Consider the following 26,492-nt stretch of genomic DNA (forward strand, 5'->3'; position numbering starts at 1 on the left):
ACATTATGCCTCAAGTCGTCGTTTTTGTTGATGTCCTATTTACTTGATACCTCATTGCCCTATGTTTCCTTATAAATACAATAGTCCTAAGTTTTTGTTAATCACGTTATGCTTAGTTTACTCCCTCACATTTGCTCATCACTTGCTCACTTAATCTCCATTGTAATTCCTTCAAGTTTTGTATTTGTTCTTTAAACACATATAAATACTATGGTAGCTACATATGGTGAATGTAGCCTAAGTTTGGTAAATGACCTTAAATCTTTTGCCTTTATCTGTCTTGTTCAGTATTGATATTCATCACATACTTGCCTATTTGGTTCATACATTAAAACACACCTTAAACACCCATCTGAACCCAAAGTTTGATCTTTGGTGAGTAAGATTTCCTCTCATTTCAGAATGTTATATGACGCAACTAGCAAAGTCAATCATCGATGGAGATCATATAGTCTAAACGTTCTCCATGAACACTAGTCATTAATCAACTAACATGTTAGCATAATCATCAAGCATATAAAAAGCCGCATGAAAACAAAAAAAAATCCTAAGAAGCCAAATCAGAAAGGAAGGGAAAAGTCAGGTAGAAAGAAGCAAGGATAAGAGGCCGAGATTCATTCCCTGTATTGAATAATCAATCAAAACAACCAAAATTCTCTGCTATGTTAGATCAATTATCATAAGAGTTTGCATAAAAGAAAAATCTAAAAGAACAAAGAACTTGCAATTAATCAGTCAATCAATTAGAAAAATTACCGAAAGACAAGTCTAATCCTCCTCCCCACTTTCATCACTAAAATAACTAGCCTTCTTAACCTTCTTCCCTTTGCTCGATTTCGAATGATCGTAGTATTCATGATCATGACCCATCAATAATCTCTGATCAGCACCATTATCAACCACAGAAGCCCAATTATCTTCCTCAAAAACAACACTCTCTTCTTCATCCCTTTCTCTATCATCTTCCTCATCATCCTCATTTTTCCTCCTTTGCTCTTTCTCTCTTCTACCCTTTTTAGGAACAGGTCTTTCCCTAGGACCCAACTGATTTTTAGGACACTCATAACTCAAATGACCCTCTTCTCCACACTCATAACATCTTGACTTATCTTTGTAAACACGTCGCCGAATAAACTCGGGAGCACGACCATTATCAGCAGCAATCGAAGCTCTTAGGGTTCGGCCATTAAGAACTTTTCCATTCATTTGGCGTGCAGCAGAAACAGCATCATTACGAGACACAAAAAGGATGAAGGAAACGCCACGACTGAGGCGAGTTGCACGGTCTTTAAGGACGGTAACACGGGCGACTTTACCGAAGGTGGAGAAGAGAGTAAAAAGATCGGAGTTAGTGAGGTTAAAGTCGAGATTACTAACGTAGACGGTTGATTTTGATGGGGCTAAACCACCGCTTCCATGGTTGTGAATGGTGGTGTTGGTGGTGGCAGTGGAGGAGGATGTGGGATTAGAAGAGGTTGGAGTGGTGTAGCGATAGTAGAAGGTTTCGTCTTCGTCGCTGTCGTTCATGTTTGTCAATTGGAACAATTGCCTAAGGAGTACGGGCTTTTCTAAGTCTGTCACGCCTGGCTGCGAAAATTTGAACAAGTAAATTTATGTTAAAAAAAATTGTTTTAAATAATCTCATTTTTCGAGGTAAAACAAGTTATAAGGTATGCTAGCAACAAATACATAAAAAAGGTTGGATTATTAGAAAATAATCTAAAAGTATGGATTATTCACAGCGCATGGGCAATAGATAGGATTACTCATAACAATTTTTCCTATAAAAAATAAATAAACTAGGCATGGGAAAAACTTAATTCTCATAATAAGTACGAAATTTTCAAAGCTGTGGTACAATGAACAAAGGAAAACTGATCAATAAAAGTTAAGCACTTTATTCGTTATTACTAACATGGAACCAAGGAAGCACTGGTCAAACAGGTTCAAACCTTTATTCAGTGAAGAAAAGTTTGACCTGGGGCGAAACTAATGGTAGGTCAATGATGTCAATTGACTCACTTAAATTTTGAGGAAAAACAATAGTTGTTAAAGCTTTACTAGCTAAGTTGGTAGAGTAATGGGCTTATAAGCAAATGTCACAAATTCAAATTCCTTTGACTTGTTTTTTTTTTTTTTTTTTTTTTTTTTGCTTTCACTCTACATTTCTATTTCCCCATAGTCTCATTCAATCTCGCCCTTGATTCCCCCTACTTCCTATTTTCTTTCCCAATTTTTTCCAGCAGTCGACAACCTCTTCATCCTTTACCGTCGTGAACTCCAACCACTGACTGGCCACGATAACCTCCCGCGGGGTTGCACACAGTATCAATCCAAGTATGTACTTTTATTTTTCTTTTTATTTCTTTCCATAAAAATTTTAAATTTGTGCGATTTCATTTAAATTTCATATTTCTTTGAATGTTAATCATTAAAACATTGTTAGTTGATCTATGATTGATGCTTGTACAATACCCCAAACTACAATTTGTTGATTAATTTAGGGTTTTTAACTTAATTGGTAGTAAATTTATAAAATTAGGTTTTCTTATCTAATTTGTTGGAATTTATTAGAGCTTCAATTGATTAGTAATTTTATTCTACAATTGATTCAGGTAGTTTGTTTGAATTTCTTGAAATAAGACATTAGATTATTGATTTAGGGTTTTTGGCTATACACTTTTAAGATTGTGAGGATGTTAAATTTATTGTGTTAATGTTTTTTTTAAGTTTTAAAAATTTGATGAATCTAGCAATTAGGTTAGTTGATTTTCTTTGAATTTATTTGAATTGGGCAGTACTAAATGTTGAATTTATTTGTCATTTGATTAGTTTGATAATGTATTTAGTAATTTTCTAGGTTTTTGTCCTCTTGTAGAATTTTCCATTTGGTGATTTGTGTCTCTTGTATGGTTTATTAAAGTATGAGCAATAGTAATTTTTAGGTTGTTGGTTGTTGTGAATTGAGGAAATAATTTTTTCATTTTTGTCTTAGGATTAAAGGCGTAAACCTAAACCTTCATTAAAAAAAAATAAGTAAAAGGATTTTATGATATTGATGGATCTCATGATATTTGGTATTGCTTGTTGGGGATAAGAATTTATAGACTTGGAGAGATGAAAGAAAGCACTAGAGATGGAATTGTCAATTGTTAGTATCTGTTACTGCACAGTTGGGAACAGAAACAAAGTAACGGTATTGTTTATCCACAAGTAACGGTATTGATTACCAAATCTTCATGGCAAACAACGTGTAAGGGATTCACTTATACGTTTCCGTTACTAGCTGTACAAAAAACGATACCAAACACTCCTTAAATGGTTAAATTATGTGTTGTTTCTAAAATATAAAAACTCTACTAAATAATTGTGTATTAAATAAATAATGTTGAATGTAAATTTTTCACTTAAATTATCGACATCACTTGTTTTGTTTTTTGGATCCCCCGAGTTTAACCTTGGGGAAATGCATTAAAATGATTTCAAAATCATTTATAAAACGCATTAGTTCGCTGTTAGTAACATCGAACAAAGATGTTGGTCAAAAAAAGTCGAATATTTTTGTTCCCACTTATTAAGTAGGAACAAAGATGTTGACTTTTATTAACCAGCATCTTTGTTCGTTGTTACTAACAACGAACAAAGTCTTTAACTTTTATTAAACTTGTTCTTTGTTTGCTGTTAGTAACAGCGAACAAAACCTAACCACCACTTTGAGAATTTCGTGCTAATTTTGGGAATTAAGTTTCCCTCATGCCTAGTATAAGAATTTTTTATATAATTTTTCTTATTTGAATCAAATTTTCCCTGGCTGCCTCCTTCGTGACTCTTTAGCTCTTTGCGTCGACTGCGGTCCGTCAATATAACGAGTCCGGCTTTGACGAAAACAAATACGATTAGACTAAGCCTAAAAAAGCAGAAGATGGGTCGAACTGGATCAAGCATAATGGGTCCGAGTCGATCCAACACGGTACCTACCACCAAAGAAAAGTAAGGGTAGACCAACGAGAAGGGTGTTGAAAATTAGAAGGATAAGAAGCATTGTACACCCTTGATTTCAATAAGATAAAAAATCTAAGGTCATGATTGAACCAAAATCGCTTAATTGTAAAGGTCACTAAGTTACACAGAAAAGTAATTATGGCATAAGTTTGAAGAATGTTCTTAATATATAACATAGTATTTTTTTTTGAATATATAGTGACTAACAAAAAATCTTTCTCATCTTTCTTATTTTAAAATCGATGTTATTTGACACACACACACACACACACTCTCTCTCTCTCTCTCTCTCTCTCTTTCTCTCTCTCTCTCTCTATATATATATATATATATATATATATATATATATATATATATGTATATATATATATGTATATATATATATATATATATATATATATATATATATATATATATATATATATATATATATATATATACATATATATATATATATATACATATATATATATATATATATATATATATATATATATATATATATATATATATATACATATATATATATATATATACATATATATATATATATATATATACATATATATATATATATATACATATATATATATATATATACATATATATATATATATATACATATATATATATATATATATATATATATATATATATATATATATATATATATATATATATGTATATATATATATATATATATATATATATATATATATATATACATATATATATATATATATATATATATATATATATATATATATATATATACATATATATATATATATATATACATATATATATATATATATATATATATATATATATATACATATATATATATATATATATATATATATATATATATATATATATATATATATATATATATATATATATATACATATACATATATATATATATATATATATATATATATATATATATATATATATATATATATACATATATATATATATATATACATATATATATATATATATATATATATATATATATATATATATATATATATATATATATGTATATATATATATATATATATATATGTATATATATATATATATATATATATATATACATATATATATATATATATATACATATATATATATATATATATATATATATATATATATATATATACATATACATACATATATATATATATATATATATATATATATATATATATATATATATATATATATATATATATATATATATATATATATATATATATATATATATATATATATATATATATATATATATATATATATAAAGTGTGCAGCGGTGAGGTGGATGGACTTATTCGTGGGTGTTATTTTTATGTTATTATCCACCTGTTAATCTGAAATGAGTGAGTTTGTTCCACTTGAGTTTTGCTTTTTTTAAGAATGTTGTTCAAATCGTCTTATTTCCGAGCCAGATGGGCTGAGCTCAACAACAAACTCTTCATGATCAGAAAAATTAAATGATTCTAAGCTCTTGGTGCCGATTCCGTTTGTTACCTTGTCATATTCTCTATTCATCAGAATTTTAAATTGACAGGTACTACACATACGCCAATATCCTTTTGATGTGTAGCCTCAGCCTGTAGGTTTTTGTCATCGTTGCACATCACTAGTCACTATAGACGAGAAAACACGATCTTAATAAGACCACATGTGATTCACTATTTTTTGTGGTCCTGTTTGTCATCATTGCTTTTTGTGTCTAATTCACCTAATTTTAAGATTGGCTTGTTTCAAGGAGGAACATACACACTACCAAACATTAGACTTTTTAAGTCCAAAATAATTTAGCTATATCTATGATGTGATATAATGTTATTTCTTGACTAGATAAGTATTAGTTCCTGACACGAGAATTCCCATTGGGATGCTAATAAGGATCAAAAAACAACCCAACAGAAGATATCAAAGGCAAGTCCCGTGACTTCACTATCCTGATCTTCACCCTCTTGGCATGTACACCTTCAATTCCTAACCAATGAAGCCTCTTATACCCCACGGTTGTCCCGGTTGCAACCGCCTTCCTATCTACATAAATCTCATGCTGTTGGATCCTCTGTCCAAGCCCGATTGCTTCTTGGATCATGATAACATTAAATCTCAGCCCTTGATTGACCCCTTTTATCTCAATCCATTGGTTATTCCTGTCTTCTTCACTTGGTGCCCAATAAGTCCACAAGTGATCCTCATCGAGCATATTTTTTGGTCCGAAACTACTTCCTTTTGCTCCTCTTTGGCTACTTACTTTTACCAAACATTTCTCTGCTAGATTGTGAAAGAAAATCATGTTGAGTGCCTTTCGGAACTCAGACAACCGTTTGGTGTCATCTACGGAGATGAGGCCAGTCGAGTTTGGAGGCACATTTAGCAGTAACACACAATTTCTTCCTACTGAATTGTAGTATATTTCTAGTAGTTCACTTAACTTCTTTGGTTTTTTAGATTTGTGCCAAAACCACCCTGGTCGAATCGATACATCACATTCTGGAGGTAACCAGTCCGTTCCTTTAGGATCTCCAGAGTTAAGATAACTGCATTTGATTAAGAAATCGATCATTAAATGATCACACAAACATCACATGAGCTTCATCAACATCATCGTCATCATACCCATTATCCGAACATAGGAAACTATGATCAAGGTCTAGGGAGGGAAGGAATGCGGCAACCCATACCCAAAAAAGAGCTTAAACTACTCAAAAACGGCAGTCTATAATGAATGACGAAAACTGCAAACCTTAGGGGTTTAAATAGTAGTATGATCACAATAATCTAATACAAACTCGTTAATTAGACACAATTTACTTGTTTTGGCATATTACTTGTTTAAGAAAAAGGTTTCATACCTAAATTATGCAATGTTTTATCAGATATTACCAAAACTTCTAATGAAATTTTCTATACGAAAGTTAATATACTAAATCCAAATTGCTTCTGTGTAAACTATAAACTAATAGAGAGTGAGAACTTACTCAACAATGCTTGCATTGCCAATTGATAATGATGTTCTGTTGATGGTAGACCAGCAAGTGTTTCCAGCAAATCCGTTTTCATTTCCAGCCCATCTGACGTCTAGACCCGCATCAGAGAATATGTTTATTGAACTCTGGAGCTCCTTAACCATTGCAAACCAATCCCAAAAATAGTAGGACATATTTGGTGCATTTGAACCTTTGGCCCCATCAAACCAAATCTCTCTTACATCTTCATATCTACCAAACCAACATGACTCGTTAACTTCCCCTCGAGCTCAACTCGGAATATAACAAAAAAATACATTCACAATTACAAAAGCCGGAAGCTAATAGCCCTGCATGACTGTATTTTACAGTTTAATAAACGAAAGTAGAATGACTTGCATTGATCTCCCCTACAGGTCTACGACTTACATAGTGTAAAATTGCGATTGGTTATGGTTATGATCTTGTCAATACAATAGTTTCGCCTTTATCTAGGCCAATGTTTCAGTCCCATTAAGCTCAAAGACTTTTACAATATAGTCTTGACATGAAGAGGTGTTCATTCGGGTCATCATGTTGATTTCGGATTAGGTGTTTCGGATCGGTTTGAAATCGAGTCTTGTGTCCACATGGTTTTTACATAATTGTGGGTAATATTTTGCACTATGACAAGTATTCTACAAACAAAATATACAATTAGGTATCAAATGGAAACCAGAAAACAAGTGTCCAACATCAGTTACTCTGACAAATACATTCCAGTTCAAAATTTTGTTTGTGCTTTTGATGCCTTCAAAAGCTTTAAGGTACTGAAAATATGTATGAGGTAAACAATGGGATCCCTCCAAATAAGCACTTACTCTTAATTCATGTAAAACATCAGTTTAAATCAGTATAACATAATTCTCTAGTTAGTTCGCTTTTTAAATTCGCGATTCGCTCAAAATGACCCTAAAATAGCCCAAAATTGACCATAATTCGCTTTTTTTATTTACGATTTGCAAGGAGATTAGTGATTTATGTGACAGTGATTTAAATCAATATGAATTAGTAAATGGATATGACAATAGAATATATAATTCAGGTAAGTAAGAATCATTTGAATATAACAGGCTCAAATCCAAGCAAATAGTTTGTTAATGTTTTTAAGCAGGAGAAGTGAGTTACCTAGTCAATAGCTCTTGTAATTGAGCAAGATAGTATTGATTATATGCCTTCTCATTGCCGTATCTCTTGTCATGCCTATCCCAAGGAGAAAGATACAACCCTGCATCAATCCCATGATTTTTAGCTGAAGTAACAAACTCCTGAAGGACATCCCCATGACCCTCTTTCCAAGGGCTCTTCATAACAGAATGATCAGTGTACTTAAAAGGCCATAAACAGAATCCATCATGGTGTTTTGCAGTAAGAATAGCCAATGATATCTCTGCCTCAGCTGCAACCTAGAACCATTGATCAGTTTTCAGGCGGGTCAGGTTGAAAATGGACGGGGATTCTTGGCCGGTGCCCCACTCGGAGTCGGTGAAAGTGTTGACACCAAAGTGGAAGAACATAATGATCTCTCTTTGTTGCCATTTCAGTTGGGAGTATGATGGGAGTGGAAGGAGTGGTAAGGGTGGTGGTATTGCTGAAGTTTCTAGGGAATTTATGGTGATAATGTTACCATATAATTGCATTAGTACTAGAAAAGATAATGGAATCAAGACCTTGGCCATTAGTGCTCTGTTTTATGCCCTACTGAACTGCACTAGGCAATCTCTTGTAACATGTCATTATATAGTATGTGGAGTACTAATGTGGTGGAAGTTTGTATCTTTTATGGTTTTTGAGTTGTCTTGGAATTATTACTACTTCATTTATTGTCCATCTGTTCTTTCATTATATTTTGATTAGACATTCTTTTATCTTGTTCATCATTTGAAATATTAACGTGCATTCACTTTTTCATCAAATAATATGATAAGGGTTTAATTTTCACCACTACAATATTATCAATTTCCCCTCTACCTTCTGCCGGTATGGAATTTTACTTGTCCTACAATTATAAGAAATCCGTACTGGAAAAATAATTAAAAGTCTAAGCACAGCCTGATAAAGCTCATGCTGAACAGAGCTAAAAAGTTTGTTTACCAAAAAAGCGGTTACAGTTTCATGTATATTAATTGAAGCCATGGTATGATACCCATGAACCTCATGCTGATTTGAGATTTTTAACACTACTCAAAACCTCATACTTGGAATATTTGTACTTGAATTGTTTTAATTAATTATAACTTTATGATTCACCTCAATTTATATTAAAATATTTTTAACATGCGTTTCTAATGGTATGGTTAAAAGATACTTGTTAAAAGATACTTGTAAAAGAGATAATGCAAAAGGAGAAAAAGACAGGGCACCAAACAAGTTTAGAGGAAGAAAAGAAAAAGTTAGTGGTGGGCACTGGGCAGTTTAGGTCCATCCTTGAATTCATTATTTGTTTTATTCTTCTTTCAGTTTCCACCCCAGTCTCGAGTCCTCAAACATGTAAATTGCAATCAAACATTCATTCACGGGTGTATTTTCTTATACTCTTGTTTACACCTGAATGGCTGAATCTGATACAAAGCAATTAGGGAACATACAAAAAACAAGCACATGTGAATATGTGGTAGGGATTCAAAACTTGGTAAACAAGTTGGATATTATACTGGCACATCATGGACAAAGAGACACAAGTAACTATACTAAATAAGAATATGATATCACTCATATTTCTCTGGCTCTAACAATTTATAGGTAAAAATTAATCACATTTCTCTGACCCTCTCTCTAGAGGGGATACGACTTATTATTTATTATCTTCCTTGACCCAAACCTGTTTTCGAGTGGAATATTAAGTTGAATATAATGATAAATAAATCAAAACAAATTAAACTGAATTAATTAAGTAATAGTCATTATTTACATCGAGATCTACGATGCCACACCAACCATTATGAGCACAACAACAAAACTATTCCCTCCATTATATTTAGAATTTTCATATACATTAAGACAAATTTAAAAAAAAATTTAATGAATATAGAAAAGTTAAAATGAAAACAAAGGGAGTATTAATAGTAGTACATGGTTGTCACTAAAATACGGAAAGTTTGGATATGCCAATACAAGCACTGCAGGTGAACCCAATGAACATGCCATTGCTATATCATGGTATGAACCGGGTTCACTGGCCTCATGCCGAAAGCATGATAGGTCGTTTATGTACTATCAAACAAAACCTAATATGCAACTAGTACAACGGCAGTTAGGGTCGAATCCACAGGGAACAACGTAGTAAATGATTATTTTCCGGCTACCAATTGATTCCAAGTAACATACAAAATTGGAGAATATATGTCTAAACTAACTAAATGACTAAAGCGCAAACAATTAAATTAAAAAGATAAATCGATGATACTAAAACATCTAGGGATAAACTTCCCCACTAGCATGATATGATGACAATGAGATCCTACTACCCTTACAACAATCATAACCGAGTTCAATAGGACGAATACACCATTAAGAATACAAATAACTCCTTTCGAAGACTATTAGCTTCAATACCATACTATCAAACCTATTTTCATGGAATCAAGTATAGTAATGACATTGAGCATAGTATCTATAAGATCCAACAATCATATCTATCTATTTTCATGAAGATTATCAAGTCCTTGATCTAAAAGGCAATTCACTCAACCCTAACTTTCGTTAGCGATTAAATGAATTGTTAACCACAATTTCCAAAATTTCTATTGAAAAAACATGAGTTAACTAGCATAAGAAATCAAGCATGAACAAGGATTATGCATAACAAAAAGAGATTAGGATTCAATAATTCATCATCAACATCATGGCTAGGGTTCCATCTAACCCTAGATTAAGAAACTACTCACACATATCAAATGCAACAAAACAAGAATTCATTAAAGAAAACATGATTAAAAGTAATAACAAGGAAGGGATAAAGAAATAGTACTTGAAATCGAATACCAAATGACGAACGAAAGTAATTGAAAGTTACAAAGTTTCTTCCTCCCAAAATTAAGAATTAATTCTTTCTAAAAAGCAGAGAAAAATGTTAAACCCCCGTTCTATTACATTCCTTAGTGATTAAATAAGAAAAACTGTGCGGAAAGCGATTATTAAAGTAGGACCGGACCGGGTTTAATGAAGACCCGACCGGGTCCGTGTGCTGAGAGTTTTCTAGAGAGTAGATAATGCAAGACCCGACCGGGTTTAACAAAGACCCGACCGGGTCCGTGGTTTGAACATTCCAACAAGTGAATTTAGACAAACCCGGACGGGTTTGTGATGGACCCGACCGGGTCCAGGGCTTGGATGCTTGCGTTCTTACTTCTTGCTTGAAATTACCCGGGTATGAAAATACCCGCTCGGGCCTATCATCTTGTGCTTACTTTTCTTCATGAGAACGCGGCAAAAGTACAAACGAAACCCAACGGGACTCAAAGCATGTCCGAATGGGCCCATGAGCTCACAAAAGTGTCGCAATGCGGTCTCCAAATCTTCCAAATCTCGAAGCACACATTCTAATGCTCAGGAGTGATCCGCTTCCAATACAAGAGTGGAGTAAAATGTCCTGAAATAATCAAAGACACACAAAACTCCAACCAAGTGTAAAACCACATGGAAAATGCAAAATCATATAACAAAATGCCATAAAATGCAAGGGAAGGGAGCATAAAAATATAGTACAAAGTGCATACATCAAAGCAACCACTTAAGTCTTAAATAGTAAGTCATGGCCAAAGCAGGTCTCTCAAAAATTCAGATAATACTATCACTATCAGGATGATAACCAAAATCAAAGGCCAACTCATAAAACATGTGCCAGACACAAGCCTGTTGTTGTCAAGTTCAGGCCAAGAAGTCCAGCAGCCCACTGTCAACTCAAACAGCAGAAAAAAACGCGACCACATGCTCTCGCGAGCATAATCGTTCTTACAATTGCAAGGTGGTGATAGGTTTTATCTCCATTCACCAATACAGCAACCTCCGAAATAACTTTCTTGTACCTTAATACCTTGTGGTTTCATCATCTGTTCAACTTGATGAAAACTGAAAGCTGATTATGGGATCTCATAGATGAAACAAACACATTGAAGCATAAATGTCTCGGAATTCAGATGGTTAAGACAGATTTGGGAATTCAGATGCACTCTCTGCCTTCATTACTTCAACTACACAAGCCCAAAGAAAATTGCCTTCATTAATGTCCCACAATGCAGTTGCTTTGTCCTCTTTCCAAACTCGACAGGATGCAAAATTTTTATCAATTAAATAATATGATTACTCACGCAATTGTTATCAGTCACCAAAAGTCAAAAGTACTAAAAATACTAACTAAGCCTTGTGAATCATAATATATAGCAAAGCAACAACTAATGTAACCTTTTCTACAACATAATGTATTAACATAAGTACACCCAACAGTATGGGCTAAGATAGAGATACTCCTCCCAATTACTGTTAACTTTACATGATTTCAGCCAACATCTTAAGTTCTCCTGTAAACATAAATTCAATTTTCATCAATAACGGCAAAGAATGCTACCTTTAACAGGACAGAAGGGTAGATATATATATATTCTATTACTAAGCACAATACATATAGCATTTCAGGTGTCGCAGACTATTGCAAAGTAAGACGTTTGGAGTATTTTGAATAATCTTTTTCCTCAAAAATGAATACTCATTTGTTTGTTATACTGCACCACTTGTTTAGACCTTAAAACTCCAAACAAATGGCGTTAAGTTTAGTCAGTTGTGTTCACAAAGAAGTTTAAGATATTACATTTTGAAATCCAGCTAAACTTATGTCCTTGTATTTCGAATCAGCATTTTTTACATTTAGAACGTAAATTATGTTCAAATGATGCAATATTCCAACTTTGTGACTAACTCAAAGTTCAAACCAGACACCTCAGGCTCAGATAACACAACAATGTGACAGTGATAAAAATTTCTACATGAGAGGTTGTTAGACATGCATTGAAGAAGCAACACTATTTAGAGGGGAAATCCATCAACATGTCTTATTTTTACTATTTTCCTTCTAAAAGGTCCGATATTATGCTTTCAAGTAGTGTTACTTCTGAAAACTTAGAGATTCAGTGAGTTATGTCCGCAAAGAAGTCGCAATTGACTCAGTCTTATGAATTGCGTCATCCACATTCATTTCAAACATCAAAACAGCAGTAACAATAGTTTTCCTAGCTTCCCCCATTCCCACAATTTTTACGGGCTCACCAACAACAGTCCCTTATCAAACCTCCTAGTGAAAATTTTTCTGAAACATTGAACAGAAGTATCAGTAGCATTTCTAGTAGCTGTTCTCAAAATTATTAAAATCTTTCCAACCTCCCTCAGCAATCGGCAATCAACCTTGTCACCGAATCTCACAACTGACAATTAAAAACACATCTCAGATGGTCAATAAAAAGAGTAAAGTAGCTGATATAAACAAAAAAAGTCACTGATGTGTTAGGATTATAGGTGATTGGTTCACCAAGTAATTACGACATAATTAAGCATGTTAATCAAATCTGTTAGTATGGTAAGAAAAGGACCATGTACAGTATTGGGATTGGTTGAGGGAGAATCAATCTAGTACATTTGCCCCTTGTACTCATGGGTTGATTTAGAGTCAACCTTGGAGAGCAAGGACTCCATCAGACAAAGGACATGTGTAGAATATGGCAAGAGGGAGTATAGGAGACCATGGGACACGTTGTAAAAAGGAGCAAAAGCTTCAACAGGCTCCTTGCTCAAACAAGCGCCACCTTGCTCAAACAAGCGTTGGGCTCCAGCAACATTCTGCCTCGAGTTGTCATTTGTGTTAATGCCCTATTTATTTGTTACCTTTTCCCTATATTTTCCTATAAATACACTAGTCCTAGTTCTGTTAAGCATGCTAAAGTCTCATTTGTATAGCTCTCCTTATTGTTTAGTTTACTACTCTCATTATATCCTCTCTTCCTCACTAAACCTACATTGTAATTGCTTCGCATTTTGTATTTGTCCTTTAAACAAATAAATACTTTTCTATAGCTAAACATGGTAGATGTAGCCTAAGTTTGGTGAACATCTTAAATCTTGAGTCTTTATTTGTCTTGTTCATTATTGTTATTCATTACATACTTGCATATTTGATTCATACATTAACACACACCTTAAACATCCATCTAAACTCAAGTTTGATCTTTGGTGAGTGAGAGTGCCTCTCATTTCAATTGTTATCAGAGTCAAGGGTTATTTTGGATTATTTGAGGTATTAATGGAGGTCATTTGAAGTTCAAGATGTCAACAATGAATTTATGCATTGAGAAGTTTGATAGAAACATAAATTTTAATTTATGGCAATTAAAGATGAAGGCAAATTCAATTTAAAATAGTGTTCATAAGGCTCTGGAAGGTGAGGAGAAGAAGCCCATTGGTGTTGGTAAGGCTAAATGGGAAAAGATGGATACTAAAACTTTATCCGCCATACAACTTTGCCTCTCCAATGAAGTCTTGAAAGATTTCGTAAAGGAGCTAACTTCAAAAGGAATTTGGGAGAAGTTGGCATCACTCTATATGGCCAAGAGTGTTACCAATGGACAACTCTTGAAGAGTCATTTATAAATCTTCGATTGCAAGAAAGTAAGCATATGAAACCTCATATTGATGAGTTTTACTCTATTGTTTTGGATTTATTAAATATTGAGGTTTTCATTAAGGATGAAGACTTGGCAATTCTCTTGTTATGTTCTCTACCCCTTCTTACAAACATTTTAGGGAGCCTTTACTATATGATAGAGACACTTTGTGTACTGAGGATGTAAGAAAGGCCTTGACACAAAAAGACCTTATTAATTCCCAATTTGCATAAAAGGTGTCCATTGAGTCCAAGATGCTTTGTTTAATAAGGAGTCAGTTAGGACAAAAAGAGGTATGACTTGTTGTAACTAGTGTAGGAAGAAAGGCCATCCAAAGAAGGATTGTTGGAAGTTAAAATCCAAACAATCCGATGAGCACAAGTCCAAAGGAGCTAGTTTCGCCAAAGCTAGCTATGTTAAAGAAAAATATGATGTTGGGTGCTCTTGTTGTTACTAGTGAGTACAAGGATGATGATTCTTGCATTTCGGATTCAGGTTGTTCTAACCATATCACTTCTAATTCTAGTTTTCTCTCAACTTATCAAAAGGTTGATGGAAGAAAGGTCACTATGGGCACTGAGGCTAGCTATCCGATAGTTGGTATTGGAGATGTTAGAATCATTATGTTTGATGATGTTGTAAGAATATTGTTTCGAGTCTTTCATGTTTCAAGCTTAAATAGACACTTAACCTCCCTTGATACTTTAGATAAAGGCTTTAGGTGCATTGGTAAAGGTGGAGTTTGAAAGGTTGGTAAGGGTCCAAGAATATTCTTGAAAGGATCCATTGATGATGAAAGCTTGTACAAGCTACTTGGGTCAACCTTGATTAGTACGTTCGTGAGTCCACTACTTCAGCCAAGCATGGTGATAATGATATTTCTACATGTAATAATGACTTGAGTGTAATTTCAATATCTCCCAAAAAGCTCATGGGTTGTATGGACTTCGTTGGTAATTAATTATACTCTTTCGTAAGCCCTTATAGGGCATTCTAGTAAATGTGTTTTGTTTTGTGCACATGTATATTTTGTTTGTTGAGTATAGTAGCGTCTAGCTAGAGATGTTTGTAGGTGTTGTTAGATGTACTCGAAAGTGATCTTTGTGACTTGGAGAACACAAGTCAAGGTGGAGATTGTTAAGATTATAGGTGACTTTCACCAAGTAATTAGGACATAATTAAGAAAATCAATCAAATAGTTACTACATTTGCCTCTTATACTCATTGGTTTATTTAGAGCCTTGTGAGCAAGACATAACCTTGGAGAGAAAAAAATCCATCAAACATAAGACATTTGTAGGATGGCAAGAGGAAGCATAGGGGACCATGGGACACCTTGCACAAAGGAGCTGAAACAGTGCCCGTGCTCGAACGAGCATAGGGCTCCCGCAACATTCTGCCTCAAGTCGTCGTTTTTGTTGATGTCCTATTTACTTGATACCTCATTGCCCTATGTTTCCTTATAAATACAATAGTCCTAAGTTTTTGTTAATCATGTTATGCTTAGTTTACTCCCTCACATTAGCTCATCACTTGCTCACTTAATCTCCATTGTAATTCCTTCAAGTTTTGTATTTGTTCTTTAAACACATATAAATACTATGGTAGCTACATATGGTGAATGTAGCCTAAGTTTGGTAAACGACCTTAAATCTTGTGCCTTTATCTGTCTTGTTCAGTATTGATATTCATCACATACTTGCCTATTTGGTTCATACATTAAAACACACCTTAAACACCCATCTAAACCCAAAGTTTGATCTTTGGTGAGTAAGATTTCCTCTCATTTCAGAATGTTATATGACGCAACTAGCAAAGTCAATCATCGATGGAGATCATATAGTCTAAACGTTCTCCATGAACACTAGTCATTAATCAACTAACATGTTAGCATAATCATCAAGCATATAAGAAGCCGCATGAAAACAAAAAAAAATCCTAAGAAGCCAAATCAGAAAGGAAGGGAAAAGTCAGGTAGAAAGAAGCAAGGATAAGAGGCCGAGATTCATTCCCTGTATTGAATAATCAATCAAAACAACCAAAATTCTCTGCTATGTTAGATCAATTATCATAAGAGTTTGCATAAAAGAAAAATCTAAAAGAACAAAGAACTTGCAATTAATCAGTCAATCAATTAGAAAAATTACCGAAAGACAAGTCTAATCCTCCTCCCCACTTTCATCACTGAAATAACTAGCCTTCTTAACCTTCTTCCCTTTGCTCGATTTCGGATGATCGTAGTATTCATGATCATGACCCATCAATAATCTCTGATCAGCACCATTATCAACCACAGAAGCCCAATTATCTTCCTCAAAAACAACACTCTCTTCTTCATCCCTTTCTCTATCATCTTCCTCATCATCCTCATTTTTCCTCCTTTGCTCTTTTTCTCTTCTATCCTTTTTAGGAACAGGTCTTTCCCTAGGACCCAACTGATTTTTAGGACACTCATAACTCAAATGACCCTCTTCTCCACACTCATAACATCTTGACTTATCTTTGTAAACACGTCGCCGAATAAACTCGGGAGCACGACCATTATCAGCAGCAATCGAAGCTCTTAGGGTTCGGCCATTAAGAACTTTTCCATTCATTTGGCGTGCAGCAGAAACGGCATCATTACGAGACACAAAAAGGATGAAGGAAACGCCACGACTGAGGCGAGTTGCACGGTCTTTAAGGACGGTAACACGGGCGACTTTACCGAAGGTGGAGAAGAGAGTAAAAAGATCGGAGTTAGTAAGGTTAAAGTCGAGATTACTAACGTAGACGGTGATTTTGATGGGGCTAAACCACCGCTTCCATGGTTGTGAATGGTGGTGTTGGTGGTGGCAGTGGAGGAGGATGTGGGATTAGAAGAGGTTGGAGTGGTGTAGCGATAGTAGAAGGTTTCGTCTTCGTCGCTGTCGTTCATGTTTGTCAATTGGAACAATTGCCTAAGGAGTACGGGCTTTTCTAAGTCTGTCACGCATGGCTGCGAAAATTTGAACAAGTAAATTTATGTCAAAAAAAAAATTATTTTAAATAATCTCATTTTTCGAGGTAAAACAAGTTATAAGGTATGCTAGCAACAAATACATAAAAAAGGTTGGATTATTAGAAAATAATCTAAAAGTATGGATTATTCACAGCGCATGGGCAATAGATAGGATTACTCATAACAATTTTTCCTATAAAAAAATAAATAAACTAGGCATGAGAAAAACTTAATTCTCATAATAAGTACGAAATTTTCAAAGCTGTGGTACAACGAACAAAGGAAAACTGATCAATAAAAGTTAAGCACTTTATTCGTTATTACTAACATGGAACCAAGGAAGCACTGGTCAAACAGGTTCAAACCTTTATTCAGTGAAGAAAAGTTTGACCTGGGGCGAAACTAATGGTAGGTCAATGATGTCAATTGACTCACTTAAATTTTGAGGAAAAACAATAGTTGTTAAAGCTTTACTAGCTAAGTTGGTAGAGTAATGGGCTTATAAGCAAATGGTCACAAATTCAAATTCCTTTGACTTGTTTTTTTTTTTTTTTTTTTTTTTTTTTTTTTTTTTTTGCTTTCACTCTACATTTCTATTTCCCCATAGTCTCATTCAATCTCGCCCTTGATTCCCCCTACTTCCTATTTTCTTTCCCAATTTTTTCCAGCAGTCGACAACCTCTTCATCCTTTACCGTCGTGAACTCCAACCACTGACTGGCCACGATAACCTCCCGCGGGGTTGCACACATTATCAATCCAAGTATGTACTTTTATTTTTCTTTTTATTTCTTTCCATAAAAATTTTAAATTTGTGCGATTTCATTTAAATTTCTCATTTCTTTGAATGTTAATCATTAAAACATTGTTAGTTGATCTATGATTGATGCTTGTACAATACCCCAAACTACAATTTGTTGATTAATTTTGGGTTTTTAACTTAATTGGTAGTAAATTTATAAAATTAGGTTTTCTTATCTAATTTGTTGGAATTTATTAGAGCTTCAATTGATTAGTAATTTTATTCTACAATTGATTCAGGTAGTTTGTTTGAATTTCTTGAAATAAGACATTAGATTATTGATTTAGGGTTTTTGGCTATACACTTTTAATATTGTGAGGATGTTAAATTTATTGTGTTAATGTTTTTTTAAAGTTTTAAAAATTTGATGAATCTAGCAATTAGGTTAGTTGATTTTCTTTGAATTTATTTGAATTGGGCAGTACTAAATGTTGAATTTATTTGTCATTTGATTAGTTTGATAATGTATTTAGTAATTTTCTAGGTTTTTGTCCTCTTGTAGAATTTTCCATTTGGTGATTTGTGTCTCTTGTATGGTTTATTAAAGTATGAGCAATAGTAATTTTTAGGTTGGTTGTTGTGAATTGAGGAAATACTTTTTTCATTTTTGTCTTAGGATTAAAGGCATAAACCTAAACCTTCATTAAAAAAAAATAAGTAAAAGGATTTTATGATATTGATGGATCTCATGATATTTGGTATTGCTTGTTGGGGATAAGAATTTATAGACTTGGAGAGATGAAAGGAAGCACTAGAGATGGAATTGTCAATTGTTAGTATCTGTTACTGCACAGTTGGGAACAGAAACAAAGTAACGGTATTGTTTATCTACAAGTAACGGTATTGATTACCAAATCTTCATGGCAAACAACTTGTAAGGGATTCACTTATACGTTTCCGTTACTAGCTGTACAAAAAACGATACCAAACACTCCTTAAATGGTTAAATTATGTGTTGTTTCTAAAATATAAAAACTCTACTAAACAATTGTGTATTAAATAAATAATGTTGAATGTAAATTTTTCACTTAAATTATCGACGTCACTTGTTTTGTTTTTTGGATCCCCCGAGTTTAACCTTGGGGAAATGCATTAAAATGATTTCAAAATCATTTATAAAACGCATTAGTTCGCTGTTAGTAACAGCGAACAAAGATGTTGGTCAAAAAAAGTCGAATATTTTTGTTCCCACTTATTAAGTAGGAAAAAAGATGTTGACTTTTATTGACCAACATCTTTGTTCGTTGTTACTAACAACGAACAAAGTCTTTAACTTTTATTAACCTTGTTCTTTGTTTGCTGTTAGTAATAGTGAACAAAACCTAACCACCACTTTGAGAATTTCGTGCTAATTTTGGGAATTAAGTTTCCCTCAAGCCTAGTATAAGAATTTTTTATGTAATTTTTCTTATTTGATTCAAATTTTCCCTGGCTGCCTCCTTCGTGACTCTTTAGCTCTTTGTGCCGACTGCGGTCCGTCAATATAACGGGTCCGGCTTTGACGAAAACAAATACGATTAGACTAAGCCTAAAAGAGCAGAAGATGGGTCGAACTGGATCAAGCATAATGGGTCTGAGTCGATCCAACACGGTACCTACCACCAAAGAAAAGTAAGGGTAGACCAACGAAGAACCATAAGAAGGATGAAGAACAGGTGTAACGGCTAGCAGATACCTATAGTAGTCAGTTAAAATGTGGTAAGGGATATACAAAGGTTGGATTATTTGAAAATAATCAATAGTATGGATTATTCAAAGAAATAGATAATAGTTGAAATTATTCTGAATAATTTTTCCAATTATTATTATTATTATTATTAGGGAAATTTGCAAAAAAACACCTTTTAAAACCCCTTTTTTGTAAAGAAACACCTTTTATAATTTTTTTTGTAAAAAAAACACCTTTTAAGACACTTTTTTTTAAAATAGACACCTTAATTCAATTTTCGGTTGCTTTTGTGTAATTTCCGGCGTTGACTATGCCTGTTGACCTCCAAAAATTTAAAAAGATTAATTTTTTTATATATTTTTTTATTTTTATTATTATTATTATTATTAGTTTTTTTTTAATTATTATTATTATTTTTTTTTTTTAAAAAATTTTTTTTTATTATTATAGTTAATTTTATTTTATTTTATTTTTATTTTTATTTTTATTATTATTATTATTTTTTATTATTATTATTATTGTTATTTTATATTTTTTTTTAATTATTATTATTATTATTATTATTATTATTATTATTATTATTATTATTATTATTATTATTATTATTATTATTATTATTATTATTATTATTAATTTTTTTAAAGAATTTAAAAAAAAAAAAATTTTAAATTATTTTTTTATTTTTATTATTAATATTATTTTTTTAATTTTAATTTTTATTATTATTTAAAAAAAAATTTTTTAAAAAAATAAATAAATAATAATAATAATAATAATAATAATAATAATAATAATAATAAAAACAAAAATAAAAAATAATAATAATAATAATAATTAAAAATAAAATATAAATAAAAACAAAAGGAAAAATAAAAAAATAATAAAAATAATAAAAAAAAAAATTTTTTAAATTATTATTTTTATTTATTATTATTATTATTATTATTATTATTAATTTTTTTGTAAAATTTTTTTAAAATAATAATAAAAATAAAAATAAAAATAAATAATATTAATAATAAAAATAAAAATAAACATAAAAACAAAAAATTGAAAAAAATTTAAAAATGTAAAAGAAAATTAATAATAATAATAAAAATAAAAAGTAAAAAAATATAAAATAACAATAATAATAAAAAAAATAAAAAATAATAATAATAATAATAGAAATAAAATTAAAAATAAAATTAAAAAAACAACTATAATAATAAAAAAAATTTTAAAAAAATAAAAAAAATAATAATAATAAAAATATTAAAAAATATTAAAAAAATTAATCTTTTTAAATTTTTGGAGGTCAACAGGCATAGTCAACGCGGGAAATTACACAAAAGCCACCGGAAATTGAATTAAGGTGTCTATTTTAATAAAAAGTCTCTTAAAAGGTGTTTTTTTACAAAAAAAATTATAAAAGGTGTTTCTTTACAAAAAAGGAGTTTTAAAAGGTGTTTCTTTGCAAATTTCCCTTATTATTATTATTATTATTATTATTATTATTATTATTATTATTATTGTTATTATTATTATTATTATTATTATTATTATTATTATTATTTTTATTTTTATTTTTATTTTTATTATTATTATTATTATTATTATTATTATTATTATTATTATTATTATTATTATTATTATTATTATTTTTATTATTATTATTATTATTATTATTATTATTATTATTATTGAAGATGAGAAAAGATTTCATTCCAATGAAACCAAGACAAAATACATCAAAGACCAAGGAAACAAACCAACTATCTTTGTATCGGTATGGAGGAAGTAACCACCTTCTAGGAAGGGTTGTACAAATCCACTCTTCATGTGCAATAGTAGGGAAGATCCTTAGAGAGACCAAAGCTATTTGGACTACTGCCGAAGATCTCTTAACCACATGTTGGTTTGAAATTTTACAAGATACAAAGCAGTAAATCTAATCAAAATTTCCTGACGGATACAATACATAACTCTATCAACAGAATTCATGTGCATGAGCCATATGGCTATGTTCCTGGTGCACCAAATATGATAAATACTAGATATTATCACTTTCTGCAGTTGCTGCTAAACACATCGGACAAAGGTCATTATCCAGCACTCGGATTTGCATAAGCTTGTTTTTTGTCTTGAGATTATCCAACATAATCATCCAGAGTACAAATTTTCCTTTTGGAACAGATGGTGTATTCCAAAAAAATTTATCCCATGAGACCATTGAAGCATCATCAAAATGGGTCTTATATGTTTCCTTGATACTATAATGAGCTTGGCTTATCCAGGTCTTGAACTTGTCCTTTACACAACAAATTTTCTTGAAGGACCAGTTGGAAGTGATCGGGGCAGTAAAGTTCAACCAATTAGCACCCTTGGTATATATGCCATGACCCAGCGAACCCACAGAGTCTCACTCAGATTGTGCACATGCCAAGCTAATTTACCAATAGCCATTTCATTCCATATACCCACATTCCGAACACTCAGACCTCCCAATCTTTTAGGTTGCATATATATTCCCATTTGATGTTACCTGGAGCATTATTGCTTGGGTCAACATGCCATAGATTGGAATGGCAAATAGCATTAATTTTCTTAATGACAGCTTTCGAAAGTATGACACCAATAAGAACTAAATACTCACTAACACAGCTGAGTCCAATTGTAGTCTAGCAACGTAGGACAGAGATTTTGAACTCCAAGTTCTAATACGAGCAGTCATATTATCAACAAGAGCTTCACATTAAGCAGCAGATATTTTCCTAGATGTTAAAGGCACACCCAAGTATTTAACAAGCAAGGAACCCAAGGGACTATCAAGCTGTTGCACTATATGATGCTTCGTTGAAGTTCGTATATCAGCAATGATGATTGCAGACTTGGAAGTGTTAGCACAGAGACAAGAAGAAGCAGCAAATAGCTCCAAGGCTTGGCTCAGAATTTTTGCAGATTTTTATTCACCCTTGCAAAAGAGCATAATATCATCCGCAAAGAAGAGGTGATTCAGACACTAATGGAAAAAACCTTAATTGCTGGGGATTTTTGGCCACTATATGCTGAGGTTTTGACCCCAAGCATTAGTGATAGCAGCAGATGGCTTCTTTAAAAGACATTATATGTTGCAGTTCTATAAGAACCGTAACTGAAAACGATCGCCAAATACGTCACGATGCTAAGAACAAACAACAATGAACAAAATAAGTTTGACAATATAACAAAAAGGACACAAAGATTTAAGGAGGTTCACCCAATGATGGCTACGTCCTCCGTGGTGTGTAGTTTATGTTTATATTATATCAAAAAAATACAAACAACACTTCAATATGAAGAATTACAATTGAGATAGAGATGACAAACAAAAAAGGCTATGTGTTTGGCTTAGGGGTTGTGTTTGATGTGTTTCTCATACTTGAAGTGTGGGTATGAGAGCCCTATTTATAGTACTAGGTACTTGAAGATGAATGGCTCACATAAATACAAAGTTAATTTTGGTTAATGAATACTAAGAAATAACTCTAAGGAGTTGAAAGGTCGAAAACAAGCATCCCATGCATATCAGAGACTTCGCTCGACCGGAACAGAGAGCTCGCTCGGTCGAGCGAGAAATGTCAAAATCTGGGGTATTCTGTCTGACCGCTCGACCCACCAAAGTGGCTCGCTCGGTCGAGCGAGTGGGTCGAGCGACCCTCCAGATTCTTCAGAAACTTGATCGAGCTTTACATAAATCAAACCCTTACATATTCTTCATTAATCTTCATTAACACCCATAATACTTCATCAATACTCCACACATAATTACACCTATTTAGTTACCATACAACCAAGAGTCACACTCATGAATTCATCCCATTAAAGTGTACTCAAGTCACACATTAGTATACTACCATTCATGATCATTAGTATACTACCATTCATAACAATCTCCACCTTGACTTGAGTTCACCCAAGTCACAACATTCATCAATCCACTTCATAAAAACATACACACCTCAAAATGCCCAAGAGGGCATTATTTCAAGCAAGGAGCTAAACCTGCCAAGTCAACACATAATTCAAACTTGGTAGTAGGTAATGACTTTGTCATCATGTCGGCCGGATTTTCCGTAGTGTCAATTTTATTCAATAACACCCTTTTGTGCTCAACTTCATCCCGGATGAAATTATACTTAATATCAATGTGCTTGGATCTTCTATGAAATGTATTTTGATTTCTAGCCAAATGAATTGCACTTTGACTATCACAATACACACTTACCTCACACACTTTATTGCACATTTCACCAACAAGACCTTTAAGTCTTTGAATCACTCGGCCACGGCTATGTACTCCGCCTCGGTTGTAGAGAGAGCAACCACATCTTGCAGCGATGATTGCCAACTTATCGCCGAACCACCCAAAGTAAACACGAACCCACTTGTGGACTTTCTATTATCTAGATCACCACCATAATCCGAGTCACAAAACCCGGTCAGCTCGCTTGAATTCTTCCCATACATAAGACATACATTAGAAGTATCTTTTAAATACCTCAATAACCATTTTAGTGCCTCCCAATGTCCCTTCCCCAGATTAGACATATATCTACTCACCAAACTCACTGCATGAGCAATGTCGGGTCTAGAACATACCATAGCATACATAACGCTACCAACGGCACTAGTATATGGAATCCTTACCATTTGCTCTTCTTCCTCCTTTGTTTGTGGACACAAATTCTTGGACAATTTGAAATGAGAAGCAAGAGGAGTAGACACACCTTTAGCATCATCCATAGAGAAACATTGCACAACTTTCTCAATGTACTTCCTTTGACTAAGGTATAAGACACCCTTAGACCGATCTCTCAAAATCTCCATCCCAAGAATCTTCTTGGCTTCACCAAGATCTTTCATATCAAATTCACTTGAAAGCAACTCTTTCAAGCTCTCCACCTTAAACAAAGAGTTACATGCTACTAGCATATCATCAACATATAAGAGCAAATATAACAAAGAACCATCTTCAAACTTCTTAAGATAAACACAGCTATCATAAGAACTTCTAATAAAATCATGTGAAATCATAAAGGAATCAAACCTCTTGTACCATTGCCTTGGAGATTGCTTCAACCCATACAATGACCTCTTCAATCTACACACATGATTTTCCTTACCGGCTACCTCAAAACCTTCCGGTTGCTTCATAAATATTTCTTCTTCAAGCTCACCGTGAAGAAAAGCCGTCTTTACATCCAATTGATGTAATTCCAAATCCTCCATCGCCACCAAAGCAAGCAATGCCCTTATAGAAGAGTGTTTCACTACCGGTGAGAAAACCTCATGAAAATCAACACCCTCAATTTGAGAGTATCCCTTTGCAACTACCCTTGCTTTGTAGATGGGAGGAATATCACTAGAAGGACCCTCCTTCCTCTTGAATATCCACTTGCACCCCACAATCTTCTTTTTCTTTGGTGCAACAACGATATCCCAAGTTCCATTCTTTGCAAGAGATTCCATCTCTTGTTTCATAGCAATCAACCATTTGCTTGAGTCATTTGAGGCCATTGCCTCCTTGTACGTACTTGGTTCATTCAACCCTTCGACTTCGCTAGCAATGTTGAGAGCATAAGCAACATAATCACACTCTTCAATCTACCTCCTTGGAGCCACGATCTTCCTTCTTTGCCTAGTTGTAGACAAAGGAGAAGACCTTTGTTGAACATCATCATCTTTCTCATCATCAACATTGGAAGATTCAACCTCCACTTGTGCTTCATTATCATCATTATTAAAAGGTACATCAATATTAGATACAAGCATGCTATCTTCATCAAAAACAACATCTCTAGAAACAATAATTTTCTTTGAATCATTACACCATACCCTATACCCTTTTACACCCACTCCATATCCAACAAAAATGCCTTTTCTAGCTCTAGGTTCTAACTTACCATCATTTATATGAATATAAGCTGGACAACCAAAGATCCTAAGACTAGAATAGTTTACCGGAGTGTTGTACCACACCTCTTGTGGCGACTTGAACTTCAAGGCGGTATTAGGTGAACGGTTGATCAAATAACATGCCGTAGCCACCGCTTCGGCCCAAAATTGCTTCCCCAAATTTGCTTGATTTAGCATGAATCTTGCCCTTTCTAACAATGTTTTATTCATCTTCTCCGCAACACCATTTTGTTGAGGACGACCTGCACAAGTTCTATGTCTAACGATACCTTCATTAGCACAATATTTGAGAAATTTACTATCAACAAATTCAAGACCATTGTCGGTTCTTAAGGTCTTGATGCTCCTACCGGCTTTCTTTTCAATCATCTTCTTCCATTCCAAGAAGACATCAAAAACTTCATATTTATGTTT

At 32.9% G+C, this 26,492-nt stretch overlaps 1 protein-coding gene and 2 pseudogenes across 1 annotated transcript; all 3 read right to left on the reverse strand.

Annotated features, from left to right (window-relative positions):
• Positions 1–762: 762 nt before the first annotated feature.
• On the reverse strand, positions 763–1,529 carry LOC130821702 (U11/U12 small nuclear ribonucleoprotein 31 kDa protein-like). Its single transcript, XM_057687490.1, has one exon. It carries the CDS (start codon positions 1,525–1,527, stop codon positions 769–771), a length of 759 nt encoding a protein of 252 aa, XP_057543473.1. The 5' UTR covers positions 1,528–1,529; the 3' UTR covers positions 763–768.
• A 4,384-nt stretch (positions 1,530–5,913) lies between these two features.
• LOC130808769 (alpha-L-fucosidase 1-like) lies at positions 5,914–8,721 on the reverse strand (annotated as a pseudogene).
• Positions 8,722–12,488: 3,767 nt separating this feature from the next.
• LOC130821614 (U11/U12 small nuclear ribonucleoprotein 31 kDa protein-like) lies at positions 12,489–17,608 on the reverse strand (annotated as a pseudogene).
• Positions 17,609–26,492: the final 8,884 nt, after the last annotated feature.

Source organism: Amaranthus tricolor, chromosome 1 (assembly GCF_026212465.1).
Source record: "Amaranthus tricolor cultivar Red isolate AtriRed21 chromosome 1, ASM2621246v1, whole genome shotgun sequence".
Taxonomy (NCBI): Eukaryota; Viridiplantae; Streptophyta; class Magnoliopsida; order Caryophyllales; family Amaranthaceae; genus Amaranthus; species Amaranthus tricolor.